General features: G+C 32.3%; 1 protein-coding gene across 1 annotated transcript in view; it reads left to right on the forward strand.

Annotated features, from left to right (window-relative positions):
- The first annotated feature begins 546 nt into the window (after positions 1–546).
- Positions 547–16,547, forward strand: part of LOC133182996 (sprouty-related, EVH1 domain-containing protein 2-like) — a 74,601-nt gene continuing 58,600 nt past the window's right edge. The window contains exons 1-2 of the mRNA XM_061317904.1: positions 547–714; positions 16,136–16,319. Of these exons, the coding sequence (XP_061173888.1) occupies positions 692–714; positions 16,136–16,319 (207 nt within the window). The 5' untranslated portion in view covers positions 547–691. The remainder of the gene's footprint in view (positions 715–16,135; positions 16,320–16,547) is intronic.

Genomic DNA, 16,547 nt, shown 5'->3' on the forward strand with positions numbered 1-16,547 from the left:
AGTACTGCTCTCAGTTTAATTATGAATGTTTCGTATCTAGTCAACTCATAATTAACGATTTACTAAGTAGGCGTGCCTCCACCGTTGAATGTGACGTCATAAGCACTTCCCACAAAGAAGAAATCAGAATTTGATTCATAAATATTAAAATGATTGACAGCTTCAATTTCATTGGTCAGACGGCCCTTCACATAATTTACATAAGAAATATCAATGTAAATCTTGTAATATCAAATATTTTCAAATAAAAATAATTAAATATTTCTCTGTAGCCAAATATTCACATAACATGCAGTGTTAAACGCAGAAATTTAGTGTGAATATCCACTATTCATCATGTAAGATATTTATTTCGTAAAGTAGTTCCACTTTCCTTCAAGTATCTTTGCTTTGCCGAGTCGCCATTTTGCATTTCAGCAGCAGCATTGTGGAAAAATAATTGTATGGGAATAATCATTATTTTTTTCTATACAGAAAGCTTTCAACATTTGATTTGTAGCGTTATTTTGAGATTTCTGAATTAATTTTATCCCATTTTAAGAGTGCATACACATTATAATTTGGATACTATATTCTTGCGCGCAATGGTGAGGGAGTAATTAAGCGATGTGCATTTCCTGTCTGATAACCAAGAGTTGGGCTTAATATTCAGGAAAATGTAGAGGATATATATTAAAATGGACATTTTAACATGACGGAGGTGTCGGTCCAAAAGTAAGTATACAATTTTCACCTGCTTTGAGGTTAAAAATATATTATCTCTAGGCTCAGTGGCCTAAAAAAATGTGCTGTATGTGACTGTGGAAGATGGAGCCTGGGTTACTGATGAAACTGAAGGATTTGGACAATTTTTGTTACAAATCTGATTGATCAAGAAGTGTTCTAATGATATTAGAAGTCCTAGTGATTATTTGATGAACAAATAATGGTGACATATCTTTACAGTGGATTGGGTCACCTATTATAATGCCACTAGCTTCATTCATAAATAGGTATGAATGGTGTAAAACGTCACGTCCTGTTTAGTATTTCACGGCTTCATTGTGGTTTTAGCGACTGATACGGTTACATATACCTAAGAACTTGCCCTGCTGATCGCTACATGTAATTTTATGACCGATTTACCTCGGAAACTACGTCTAGAATTTCACAATATGACACTTTGTCGTGTGTATTGCATGCACATGTGTGCATTCATTTCGATATCTTTCGAATGCAACATATTCACCCAAAACCAAATATTCAATAACACCATACATGTGATGTTATCAATATTTAATCTAAACACTGTAATTTAGGATTTGTTGAGCCTTTTGCTTAAACACTGGATTAGACGCCAACTATCGAAATGACCTTGACACTAGAAAAGGATTGGTTTAGAGAGATCTGACTGGTGAAAAGTAATTTTCATAATCAGGAACAGTCCTTCAAATAGAATACCCTTTTGTTAACAGTTACTCAGTGAACTACTGTCAAGGTCTGAGAGTAAACTGTATTATTTAGAAACACTTGTTTACTTTTATAAATTTTTCACTGAGAGAATGTAAAATTGAATACACAGAATTGATAATTTCTAAAATATTGTATATATTAGAAAAAAGAAATAATAGAAATATATGAATCATGACCCTCAATTTACTCTGTGTTAAAACATTATGTTGCATAGAGTGTACGATAAAATGATGCACATATATAAAAAAAATAATTGTATGGTATCCTGCTCATTTAGCATTAATTTGCAATCCTTCCTCAAATGACACCCAACATTATGAAATGAATGGGATTTTTATTGGATATTTTCCTGACTTGATGTACCTTATTCAGAGCTCCAAGTCACATTTATCTTTAAAAACATTTTAAAGTTACACATTGCATGTTAATGCCAAATACAAGCAGGTCTTGTTTATTATATATAGGTTTTATGACACAAGTCAGAATTCTGTTTGTGAATTAATTTCCAATAAAAGTATAATTAAGAAATTAGAAATGATTGTTTCAAAAGTGTAGGTGGAGATAGTGTTTTGTTTTTCACATGCAAGAAACATGCATTATTCACAATTGTTTAAAATAAAAAACAACTTAAAAAGCTTCTGATAATACGATGAAATCAAATGATTTATTGCAAATTTAGGTATACTTTATATTTAGAGTATATTCAATGTTTTTTTTTTTTTGGATATGGTATTTATTTCATGAGTGGGACAGGATTTTTTGGATATTTTCACAAGTGTGAAGCACAAGTGAAAATATTAAAAAATCCTGTCTCATGAGTGAAATAAATTCCATATCAAACTACAAAACATTGAATTTTCTGTTTATTACAGTTTCTTTGATTTAATTCTCTTTGCTTTAGGCTTTAATAGGCTGTGATGTCATAGTTGAGCATTTGAGACGTCATAGCTTAGCAGTTGTGAGACTGAAAACATCGTAACATGGATATGACTTTTTAGCAATATATTTGGGAGAAAATTGGCAGTTTTAGTCTGTATCAAGATGGTATAGTTACTGTATTATATGAGAGGCCAAAAATTATTTTTGTTTACTTTGATATTCTTTCACACTGGGACAGAAAATCACTTTGATATCCTTTCACATTGTGAGAGAATATCACTTTTATTCATTGAATAAATCACAGTATTTCACTATTGAAAATGTAATAAATGTATATATAAATTATATTTGATGATGCATGTCGTAAGGACTGATATTTGATAAGTCAAAGAGAAATTGAAATCAACATGGAACTTTCCTCATTCACCAAATATTCAGTTTTTCTTATTTGTTTGTTTATTTAAATGTTGTTTATTTAAACCTTGATTTCCTTTAGAGTGAAAATTGAGACTTTGGTAATAGAAGCTTTTGCAAATCATGCATAATATTTAAAATGTTCACATAATAATACTTTGCCAGCTTTTGGTGAAGGAATGCTATTGAACAAAGCCAGTTAAACAAGGATTCTTGTAAGTACATTGTACCACCACAATTATTAAGGTCCCATTTGAAAGACTTATGACTGTAAGTTACCATATCTAGCATCGAGTGTTTTTGAAAGGAATTGACACTATGATGCTGACAATGTTCCCTAAGTTTAGTGTATGTGGTACCCACTTGCATATCTACATAGTCCTTGCATTATTTGAAACTTCGATTAATTCAGATCACCCATTTTGGTATTTGCACTTCTGTGATTAGAGTTTTAATTAAATGAAAGAATTTGGAGAGGAGAAAGTTGTTCAAATAAAACTTATAAAATCAGGGATAGACAATCACATTAACTTTTAGATACACTTGCCCAAAGGGCAAGTGAACTCAAACTTTGACCTGTCTGAAAATGCTGAATGCAAAACTTAGTTGTCTAAAATTTAGAAGGAAGAATTTATCATTGTAAATAAAGTATGACATATTACTTTCTATTCGGCAAGTTAATTGACAGAAAGAAAATGTTGATGTTTCGATGATGCTTCAGTTTTAAAAACATGTATACCACATTCCTGTCACTTATTATCCTTAAACTCACACTGCCATGCAGCAATATTTCATTAAAATAAAGTTCATTTTTTTAAAAAAATTATTTTCTGTATGATCTTTTTGTAAGTTTTGAATTTCCACCTGAGAAACTGAAGCCATGAATCCATTAAGGAAAACATTTGCCATGTTTCAAAACATACATATTCTGATCAGAATATATCATGCGCTGAGAATAACTGGTGTTCTTTATATTCTGTGAGTGAACATCGTCGCAAGCCACGGGTTTTGTGTCCATTCTATTTCCACAAACCCGTGGCTGCCTCCTACCAAATTCTCTCGTTCTCGCGACTGAATCATTGAATATTTATTAAGTGACGCCAGATTTACCCTGACCAATGAAATCACTCTGTAGCAATTTTTGGTACGCTTAAATGGCGGTGCCCATAATGAAATCATGTTTGCAAAGCGTGGCAGATTTATTGAAAAAAAAAAATACGATAGATCCTGAAGAACAGATGTGAGTAACATATATTCTAAAATACTTACAAGGTTTTAGATTAAAATACAGGGTTTCGAATGTAGACGTTGTGTGAGAACGCTGAATAGCGTTACTCGTTAAGAAAGGAAATTCGAACCGAAGTTGATGTACAGCACGTGGTTATGGTTACATCCAAATACAAGATAGACTGATCATTTTCATTGGTTCTGACTTGAAGCGTCAGATGTTATTCCATTGGTTGAATGTATGTTATTAATATTCATGAGAACGAGAGAAATTTGAAGGAGGCAGCCACGGGTTTGTGGAAATAGAATGGACACAAAACCCGTGGCTTGCGACGATGGTGAGTGAATAAATAAACTATTCAATAATATCTAATTTCATAATCAGAATGTAAACAAAGTTGTAAGTTGGACAGCATGTTTTTGTCAACTACCACGAAAGAAAACGGAATAACAAACCTGATTTCTGAATAAATGGTATGATCTTATGATCTAGAAATGCTACCAAGGGATTCTAAATGCAAAAACAATATCATATGTTCCTAGTGGAAATCAAGTGTTTATTGTTTTGTTTATAAACTAATGCAAGATTAAAAAAAAAATTCTATCAGAAATATTCACTTGCCCGATCGGACAAGTACAACAGAAGTTTCACTTGCCCAAACTGAGAATTTAATTGCCCCGGGCAATTGGACAACCGTTAATGTCAATCCCTGAAAATGGATAAAAAGTTGTTATTAGAGAGCTTACATCATTATGTTAGAATTGACTAGAGTGAAGGGGGTTTAAAATTCAGTTGTTAAGCGATGAATATTACGATTAAAAGGAAAAACGTTGCGTTGGATGTTCAGATGTGTGGAAAGGTAGTTTCAAGCAGGGGTTTTTCCCACCAATTTTAACTGTGGTCCAGGGTCCTTAAGAATTCAGAAAATTGACATGTAAACTGTTCAAATTGGAAAAGATGTAAAATAACTTTTGTGAAGTAAAAATGAAGATTCCGCATTATGTATGTTGAGGAATTTTGATCTGCATCATCCTCTTAGAACTGCTTCTTAAAACTTAATATCCCATCTTTTCAGTGCTTCCATATATTTTTAATGTGATATATATGAAATTGTGTGAAATAATCATATTTGAAGTGAATAACTTGTCATGCTCTGAGCTACCACTCACTGAATAATCAACAAGATGATGTACACAACTCAGAGAAAAAACTGTATATTTATTGCATGCAAAAAGTTGCACTGGAATTATTTTCTTACCTCAACTGCACAAAAGCTCAAGTTAAAAAAAAAAAAAAAAAAAACCTTGGACCTTTATTAGGTCACCTGAGTTTACTCAGGTGACCTATTGCTATCTGTTTCCGTCTGTCGGTGTGTGCCGTCCATCGTACGTTAACATTTGAACATTTTCAGCTTGTTCTCTGGAACCACTGAACCAATTTCAACCAAATTTGGCATATAGCATCTTTGGATGAAGGGGAGTAAAAATGGTGAAATTCATGACCCCAACCCCCCTGGGGCCTGAGGGGTGGGGCTAAAACCATCAAAATTAATGCAATCTTTAAAATTTTCTTCTTTACTCCTGGACATCAAGCAGTCAAACTGTTGGCATGATTGTAATAAGCATTGAGCCCTCTACCAAAATTGTGAAATAGTAATGATGAAGAAGTGTCCTTCTTTTAAAATTGTGAATTTTATGGCCTCTGGGTCAGGGGTTCTGATGTTAGGGCGGGGCTCTATTGATTATATAGTGAAAATGCATTAATTCTTTGAAAATCCTCTCTTCTGTTCCTGGGTAATAAGCCGATGAACTATGTACATAGCTATGACGAGTAAGGGTGCCTCTTCCAAAATTGTGAATTTCATGGCCCCTGGGTCAATTATCGTGATGTGTCATACCACAATATGCCGATATACCAGTAATATTGCACACCCCTATAGTAGGAAGGAATTTCTGAAACTCTCTAATACCTTACAGCTAAATGGTTTTTAATTTTTTTTATTGTTGTCTGATATTATTTGCTATGGTCTATAACTGTTTTCATGTTACACTTGTGCTGCAGAATTCACATCAGTTAATATTTATGTAAATTTAAAGAAGATGGGTGAACAAGGCCAGCAAAATGCCTATTGTGTGACAAACAAGCGCCTCGTTAGTCTAGGGGTATGATTCTTGCTTAGCATATGAGAGGTTCCAGGTTCAAATACCGGACAATCCAGCATTTTTTTTAATTGTTTATTTTTGATTTACTGAATGATAATATTCAACATATGACATGAAGAAGTTATGATCTCTGGCATGTACAAACTTCTCATAAAATCATTATTACAGTGTGAGAAATATTTTTTTTGGCATTTTTTATTTGCTTCTGTATACATGTATACATTTAATAATTCTGCAAATCCAGGGGGAGGGGTCTGGTAATTTTAAAACAACTTCTTGGTACGGTATGAATACCAAGTACCAGTGTCCAACCCCACCCATTGTTCATAGCCCTGTTCACCCCTACAAATGTGTTCAGAACCTTTTATTTTTCGCTGCTACTCGAGAAGTTCTGAGTAACTCTGGTGAGACTACTGTGAGAGACAATATAAACAGAAAAGTTTCACGTTATACATGCTTATAGGATGGATTTTTAGAATTAAGTTTCGGTCAAAAACTCTTTGTCCAACTTATAACTGAGTCCTAGAGACTTGGGTATTTTTCTGGAAGAGGAATTTAGGAAATTTTGTAACAACTCCAATGGTAATCATTTATTAAGGTCGGAACTTAATTAATCTATTGCATATGCATAAAACCTAAGTGCTCACAGATTATAATGATCCTATATTTGTTTAAATTGTTAAAGCTATATATGGCGTATCTGAGCTGAAAAATAAAAATACGAGATTGAGTGTAGATAAACATGATATATATTATTTACGTTCAAATTTTTATTTTCACCAATTTTAAACTTGAATAACCTCACGTTGACCTTTATTTAATACTTAACACTGTTATTTAAATGTGGAGTCGGTAAATAAATCGATTATTGTTTTAAATTTAAAATATCTTTGAAACGTGATTGATTTCAATTGTGTAATTTACAGGAAAGCCCTATCTTTCTATGAAGTAATAGAACAAATAGAAAGATCGGTTTAATTTTAGTTAGTCTGAACTTATAAAAAAATATGCCATATATGATTTTAATAAAGATCGTATCACACACCCCTAAATACATGAAATAGAGCTGAAACTTATACCAAAAATCAGTATTCGAATATCCGGGACTACTATTCTATTTGTATTCAAATATTTGTCCATGTTATATTTAAAGTAGATCTTTCAAAAATGTTATAATACCTATACTATTTTGCAGACCACTGAAAATTTGTACATGTATAATTATAATAATACAGTTGATAACAATATAGTTACTTGACGTTAAACTGCCCATAGTTTAAGCTTTCGCCTCAAAGAAAATGGAAACAATATTTTTTCGGTTTCTCGCCCTATTTACAGTATAGACCTTATTTTATCACCAAGGTTGGGTTGGTGGGAGAATGTGTAAATTTACATACCAAAATAAGAAACAATCTTTACATGCTAAAATTTATAAAATTCTATGGATGAAAAATACCAAAAAGTCATATTTTGATAGTATGAATGACATATGCTGTGGAATAAGTTGGAAGTGTGAAAGTCCACTTGCGTTATTAGGGTATTCACGTAACTCATTACTGAACATGCTACTAACATTTTAGAAGTCAGCCTGTAAATAAACGTGTTTCAAAAAATTAAAGTCAGTAATTAGTTTTTAGGATTATTTCTTTTTAAAAGAAAACACGTTTGTGATTTAGCAGGCGCGTAGCTGCCTATACACAAGTACGCAAGTGTGTACACATCATTTTAACAAAAAAAAAAAAAAAATCTATGAGAAAGAAAGAGAGAGTAAATCGCAATATCAACCAGCAAATATTTCTGTTTCAAATTATTTTCAAATTATCAAATTATTTTTTTTTTCATATTATTTCGAATAAATTATTGCAATATCATGTCTATAAAATCAAATTTGAAATCTATTATTAAATTATTGCCAAATCCAAATAAATTATTCGTTAGTTTGTAAGTGTTCTATAACAGATTGACAATTTTTAAAGATATTTGTTGAGAAATTAAATTTTAATCATATTGTTGAATGACTTTATCAAATAGTATATATTTTAAATACAGTGGGTTTTTCTTTTTTTTTAACTAACATTTATTATACTTATTGTTGAGCATTATACTATAAAAAAAATGCAGACGATACCAATGTATTGGTAAAATATCCAGTGACAAGTATACGTATAATAAATTTCCATGGAAGTTGAACTTAGCATTAAAAACAATATTTAAGAAATCACTGTCTAGTTAGTAGAGTATGCCAGGGCATCAACCATAGTTGGAAACGTGGGATAATTTGCATAAAGGGCAAAGCCTGTTATGCATAAATTATCCCACGTTTCCAACTATCGTTGATGTCCCTGGCATACTCTACTAACTAGACAGTGATTCCTTATATTTCCATTTCATTGTGAAATAAAATTGGAAATTTAGATTTTAAAAATGTAGACTAATAGATTTAAATTACACGAGGCCTCCCATGTCAATTTCAATAGTCCCCACCCACTGACGTCAGACACAAAGAAAGACGCACGAGATTTACATGAATATTAGGCCTCCTTAGCTCCTGAGCTATCACTTGGCGAAATTTATATTCCGGTAGAATGATCAAGAAATCAACTCAACTAACTTTCAAAGAATAAAAAGTGATTTACAGTAGCTGTGAATCTGAGAATGTTATGTAAGTCTCTGTTTTCATTTATTATGTATTTAAAAATTTGTAGTGTGTTCATGCTTTCTTTCTGATAAAGATGCATGCATAAATGAAATGTCATTGAAGTAATTTTCCCCGTGGTAAATCAATCTAGCAAGGGTTCAAAAATTTTATTTTGGATGCTCAAGTCCGGGCTTGAAGGTTGAATTTTAGGCAAGTCTGAGGAAGAGGTCCCCATTGATAGCATCATTTTGAGAAAAATAAAAACAACTTATTTGATATGAATGAATAAAAACAAAATATAACTGCATATCTTTATTTTTTTTTCTCCATACATAAAATAATCCATAACATTGACACATGCATTCGACTGTTGTCACACCAGTGGATCTAAAAATGACTGCCTCTTTTCTTTTTCAACTTATATTTTATCATTAAGAGCTGACATTGCTGTCATAAAAAGACCTCTTACTTGCAGTTTGCTGAACTTTTACACTCACAGGGATAGACATTAACTTTCAGATTCACTTGCACTTGCAAGTGAACTCAAACTTTGACTTGTCCGAACGCAAAACTTGGTTGCCCAAAATTTAGAAAGAAGAGAACTGGTATCTTAATTTATTATTGTAAATAAAGTGAGATATTACTTTATATTTGCAGGGACTTATATACTAAGTATTTAGTATATAGGTCCCTGATATTTGGCAAGTTAAGTGCCAGAAAAAAATTTGATCTGCTGCTCATGCTTCATTTTAAATATTTGTAAACTCACACTGCTGTGCAGCAATATTTCCTTAAAAATAAAATTTATATTTTTGAAAACTAATTTTTTTCCCCTGAAAAGATGAAGCAACGCTAAAGGAAAATAGTTGCCATGTTTCGAAACATACATGTCCTGATCAGAATACATTGTGCGCCAAGAATAACTCACTGTTGTTCTTTATATTCTGTGAGTTAATAAATAAACTATTTTATAATATCTTATTTCATAAGAATGTAAGGAAAGTTGTCAGAAGGAAAGCGTATTTTTGTCAACTAGATGCCACGAAAGAAAAACGGAATAACGAACCCGATTCTTTGATAAACCATATGATCTAGGAATTTCCGAATGCAAAAACAATGTCATATTCCTGGGTAGAAATCAAATGTTCAATTTATTGTTTTGTTTATAAACTAATATAAGGAAAAAAAAATCTATCAGAAATATTCACTTGCCCGATCGGACAAGTACATCTGCAGTTTCACTTGCCCGAACTGAGAATTTACATTCCCCAGGCAATCGGACAACCGTTAATGTCGATCCCTGACTTAGCTAACACCCAAACACTTGGAGGAAGCTTGTGAAATTGAGTAAATGCGAGTCATATTGTAACAGAAAATAAAAAAGACAGATCTTAATTTCGAGAATACTCAAACTGTCATGATAAAAAAAATTCCCAAAATTTTACTTCAATAAAATAAAACATTTTCATACTATATGAGATTTTTCAATCTATATATCTGGGGTTTATAAAATAATTACAATAATGCCAAGTCCTCTGACTTTTGGCGATTCTAAATGCCAAGTCCAAAACCGAATTTACCGGGTACCAAGTTCTGAACATCAGGTTTAAGAAAATTTGGAACCCCAGTTTATTTACAGAAAAGAGCAATGTTCTGTTAACTGCTGAATTTCATTCTTGTAACAGGTTCTAACCTACAACCTTTGAATGGGTCAAGAGAGACCAATATGTGCCTTATATATATATATATGTATAAATTACAATAACTTGCAGGAGTGCCAGGGTAAGGCTAAGTTGTTCATATGTTAAAGAACTTACATTTGCATGTGCTTATGTAATGATACTTCCCTTTCTCATGAATTCAAAGCAGAAAAATATCACAGCGTGGATGTAAACATAGAGGTCCATATGTTGTATTGTTTGTGAAAGTTTTTGTTATCGGAATTTCATGGAATGTTTGTCAGGAGAGCGAAATAGGGGAAATGACTAGCTGCAGTTGGTTGTCTTACATAAGTTACATTCCATTGAAATCCAGCTGTTAATTTTTACAAGGACACTGTTTTTAGTTGATAATGTGTATGTGCTAACTACCACAATGGTACATGTACATATTTCATGTTTTTTTTGGAAAAAGGAAAAGAAAAGGAATTGAAGAGTATCTAAGCATTAAATTGTTTGTACGTGTTCCCATGCCAAACATGATCCAGTGAGTAATCTAGGACAGCTAAAAGTTTACAAGATGTATTACTTTGTCTACTACTGTTAGTATTATTCAAAGTGAATGATAAATGTACAGAAAAGTTGGAATCTGAGCAGTAGCAATATTCTGTTTTGGCCTCAATGTTTTAAATACAGAGTGTCCTAGGTTTATAATGATTTTTGACCAAAATAATGTTTGTCCTTAGTTGTTTTGAAATTTTTGCCCAGTTGTGTACAAATTATGTTTAGTCCTACAGTTATAAATGATTAAAATATTATAACTACTGGTAATTGGGTTTAAACATATTGTATGAGATATGCAGGAGAATTGAGGACAAGTTCTATTCTAAACACTGATATGCCCTCTTCCCTAATTTTTTTTAATGCATTATTTTATGAGTATATCTATTATACCTGTTTGTTTAAGGAAGTTACAAAAACTTGTAAGAAATTACTTTAAAGTAAGAAGCTTCAGAAGCAAAAGTTACTACAAACTGTTATGCTTTGATTTAAGTTAATGGCTGCACAAGTTTGGTATGAGGCCAAATTGGGAGGAATGGGAATCACATATTGGAGCAAATAGGCTAACATTTAGTCATGTCCAAATAATTAAAATGACCAATTTCTACACTTGTTTCGTGTTATGTAATAAATCATTTACCATTCTAATTTTTTTAAAAGACACATTTTATAGGAAAAATACGCTTCATTATTATTACATTAGTATTACATTGAAGTACTGTAATTTATTTATTGAATAAAGGTGATTTATTTTTTTTACAATGTGAAAGAAAATCAAAGTGGTAAAAGAAAGTGCAGCTAAACTGAGATTTTCATTCCCTTCACAAAGATTGTGGTAGAAAATACTCACTGGCCTGTTAAAAGATATAGAGAGAGAGAGTAAATAAGCTATCTTGAAAGAGACTAAATTAACTAAAACTGCCAATTTGAAAGTTTCTCCAAATATGCATGTTGTTGAAATCCATGTTTACAATGTTTTCAATCTCACAATTGTGACACTGTTGTTATGAAAAGACAAAAGCAAATGGAAAATCAAAGAAAATGTAATAAAACAGAAAATTCAATATTTTGTAGTTGAATATGGAATTAATTTGCAATCGTGAAAATTTAAAAGAAATCCTGTTCCACTTGTGAAATGAATTTCATATCCAACTACAAAGCCTTGAATATCCTCTATTTATCCCATGTTTACCCCTTTATCCCGTGGATATGCCTCATTGGATAATTTTTTCATAATCCACAGTTGTGACGTCACAATGGTTTTTGCGTTAGCGCGATGAAGTAAAATAAAGTGGAGTCCTATATAAAACAGTGTAAAACATTGGTTGTGAAGTATTAAACATGGGATAAAAAGAATCTCCCATGATTTGTAGTTGGATATGACATTTATCCAACTCGTGTGTTTTTATCCCCTCGCCAAGGCTCGGGGATAAAAAACACACAACTCGTTGGATAAAAATCATATCCAACTACAAATCATGGGAGATCCTATATTTAGTAGATTACTAGATGGTTAGATAAAAGTTATATGCATGTATGTATTCAGTGTTCGAAATTCAGAATTATTTTCTATGGGTCCAAAGGACCCACAGATAAAGGGACTACATGAGTTCTTCCAGGGCAAAAATAATACCATCAAATATTTGGGGAAAATAAACTTTTACACATTGATGATCTCTGTAAGTTTATTGCTTCATATGAAATATGTCAATTTAATAAAGGGTATCTACAACTCGTAAGTATTAACAATATGAAACGGTAAACCATTAATCCTTACACAGTCTTACTTGGTCATATGTAACACCTTATGAGTTTAACGTGTTTATATTACTGTAAACGTACTTTTCCTCGGAATAACAATTTCTGTTTTTAAAATCCGCGGGTAGAAAATAACGCAGGTTTCTTAGATTGCCTCAATATTTTGATAAAATTTACTTACGTATACTTGGACAATTTTCCGTGGAAATTTTGTAACCGCATACATGTAGCGTAAATTTATTCCATGCAGAAAAAAAAAATTATATTTTAAGTATTTATTTAAAATGCACATGAAAAGAAGAATTGATACGATCTTGATAAAAAAAAATAACAAGTTTTACCCATCTGAAGTCCAATTTCTTTTAAAGACACTCATTGGTTAATTTGTTTAATATATCCAAAAAATGCAGGAAAGATATAAAAGTTAATAAATACATAAACCAATAGACGTTAACTTAAATCACAACTTCTTAAGCCTTTCCAACAAGCGGAAAAGAAAAACAACCATGTATTTTTCCAAGCTCGTCGGATAGGTCCGAGATGTGATTGATGTTAACTTGTTTCCCGGCAAATCATCGTCGGCCCAAAATTATTTCAAGGACCCATTTAGTCATACTATTCGTAAGTCTTGAACATTTGAAAACATCCTTGCTCATGATATACATTTAAATAAAATATAGAGTCTGTAATAAATGTAACGTCTCTACAGTTAAGCTTTCCTTCATATACTAGTATATTTGTAAATTTACCACTTTTTTACTCCATCTTCCGCCCACTCTTTTATTCGTAAATCTACCACTTTTCTACAAAATCCATTTTGGTTTGCTTGGGTAGCCATTGTAAAGCCACACGTGCATTAGATATTGCGTGATTTGAACTTGGAGCATTCAAACGCTTTTTTAATCCGATGTTTACACAGATTTCAAGCACATGTTTGACAACGACAAGTCACCAATCTCCATGATAACATTGGTTACAATAAATTTTGTCGACATCCCAGCCAATAAAAAAGGGAGATATAGTATTCTAGAAGTGGATGAAAACTTTTGACATCCTTCAGTAAAGTAAAAAAGGGAATCAGCATTCATTTATTATACATTTTTTGCATCTCTACTTTCGTATTCGGTCATCGCAGGAAATCCATTTTTTTAAAACAAAAGATAAGAACTAGTTTTAGATCTGAATTAGGCTAAATAATGTTGTCATTTGCTGTATTTGACAACTGAATGAACTTTCACAATTATTGCTTACAGACTATTAGGGCTGCCATGAATCAGAAGATTTTCGATTCAATTCAAAGAAAAACAACGGTTTTCGAATAATTTCGATTCGATGATAAGATTATAAGAAAAAGAACCTTTTTTTATTTTTGTATAAAATCTGTAATGTTTGATAATTCAAAATAAATAAATAAATAATGATTCATACTTTAAGTAGATTTGTTAATGTAAGTATTTATGGAATGTAAAGCCAAGAAAACAAAGGGAATACCTTATGTTCTAATGACCCAAGAATCAAATGTCTGAAATCCAAATTATTAAAATACTGGTCATTGGTTTCAACAGATGAAACATGCAAACAAATCTTTCAAACAAAACCAATGATTGCATATGCTAAACATAAAAGTATTGGTGATTTGCTTACGAAAGCTATTTTGCCAAAATAGAAATTACAGTTGGATCCCTGATGTGATTTAAAGTTTTGATTCACCAATACATCAAACTGCCGAAACACATTGCTGTCATTACAATACAGTCAATAATTAATTTCACATAAATGATGTCAGTATTTAAAAAAAAAAAATAAGAAAATTCACAGCACTGTGTCGGGTCCTCTAAATTCAGAATTGTGTGGCTGATGGGTGTTGCCTGTTAGTAAATGCACTTATCTTCTGTGCCATCTTTCTGTAGAAAATGGAACTTGGAAGTAGTCCCCCACTGACTTCTTTGCGGCCATTTTCGTGTTTTGTTTACTATAACATGATTTGACATTATTTCTTCCGATTAACCAATCAGAATGCGCCTAACAACAGCGGATGTTAGTCTGAAAAATCAAACCTGAATTGAATCGAAATCCAGGAAAAACGTACCGAATTGAACCGTAAGATTTTGAATCGTGGTTAACCGATATTTCGGTTAATCGTTGCAGCCCTACAGGCTATATCAACAAAGATCACTCTTCAAAAGGCCAAATTAAGCAGCCATTCAAAGCCAAAGTAATGAGCATGAAAAATATTTATATTTGTTTATATAAGTTATGTTAAAGGAGTTTTTGACTTCTTCATTGCAGTTGATATTTGAGTTTAATTATGGCAGTGGTCAATTTAGACAATATTTACATATATATCTTCTTAAATCAATGCGTAAAACAACACGTGCAATGCTACCTCTTTTGAGGTCTGAATCTCCCTCTTTTTCATCATAGTAGGTTAACATGTATGCTTGTATACCCCTTGACAATCAAAGCCATAAATTAAACTTTGAAAACTAATCAAAACAAATTGTTCCTATTTGTAAAATGCGTTGAGACTAATGGTAAATAAAATTGGTGACATGTTGATACACATTTAACAAGCATTTTGAGAGTATTGCATTAGCAATACTAGTCCCCTATCGGCAAGTGTAATCTGGTTCCCGTTAAGAATTGAAAATGTCATGATAATTCCGTCAAAAATCAATGAAGCGGAACGAAATGCAAACTTGATCTATAACTAATCAAGGTAAAGTCACATACCAAAAATCAGCTCAATATCTGAAAGCGTTTAGAAGAAAATTGCGGAAAACCCATAAAAATTGAAAAGGCCATAATTCCGTCAAAAATCAATGAAGCGGAATGAAATGCAAACTTGATCTATAACTCATCAAGATACACTCACATACCAAAAATCAGCTCAATATCTGCAAGCGTTTAGGAAAAAAATGCGGAAAACCAAGTGGGACAGACTGACAGACAGACAGAGGGACAGACAGACAGACAGACAGATGGACAGACTCATAGGAAACCTATAGTCCCCTCCGGTTTCACCGGTAGGGGACTAAAAACAAAATATGCATTTCACACCGTAAAAACTAAAATGTCTTTTATATCCGAGTAACTGAGTAGAAGATTTACTAACCGATACTCGCATTATTTGACAGTTAATCGGGTATTCATTGACAACACTAGTAATAATAGGCACTATTCCAATTTTTTGTTGGCCAAAGGTTGATTAAAATTTGACATGGATTGACATGAGCAAGATGGTTTTTCTGCATCACTGTTATCATTAGAATGTAACTCATTTTCTGATGGAAAAATGTGAAGTGCTGTAATGTTAGGTAGTGATATTAGGATGTCTGTATTAATATCTGTAAATGGACTTGCAATGTAATTTTTGTGTTTTCAGTGACGAATTTCTTGTGCGTGTCCAGGCACAAGTCATGACGCGAGATGACTCCAGTGGAGGCTGGGTACCAATGGGAGGAGGAGGGCTCTCAAATGTAGGGCTCCGGAAGATCACCCGTAAGACAGGGGAGGATCTACTGCACAGTGAATATCTCATTTACGGCACTAGGATAGCTGACAATTCGGTAGGTAATAGTACTTGGAGGAACAGAATACTTCATTGTCTTATATGTATTAAACCTTGTAGGAAATAATTATAACCCCCCCCCCCCAAACAAAGTTTAAGGGGGGTTCATAGGTATCTTCTTATCCGTCTGTCCATGCAATCTTTGTTATTTCTGTTTGAATTGAAAGTTTCCATTATTTTTTTAGAAAGTTACAGAAAATGCAGACAAGCTGTGTTTTTTGTTTTA

Source organism: Saccostrea echinata, unplaced genomic scaffold (genome assembly GCF_033153115.1).
Source record: "Saccostrea echinata isolate AGI-Se365-2 ecotype Australia unplaced genomic scaffold, CSIRO_AGI_Sech_v1 ptg000009l, whole genome shotgun sequence".
NCBI lineage: Eukaryota > Metazoa > Mollusca > Bivalvia > Ostreida > Ostreidae > Saccostrea > Saccostrea echinata.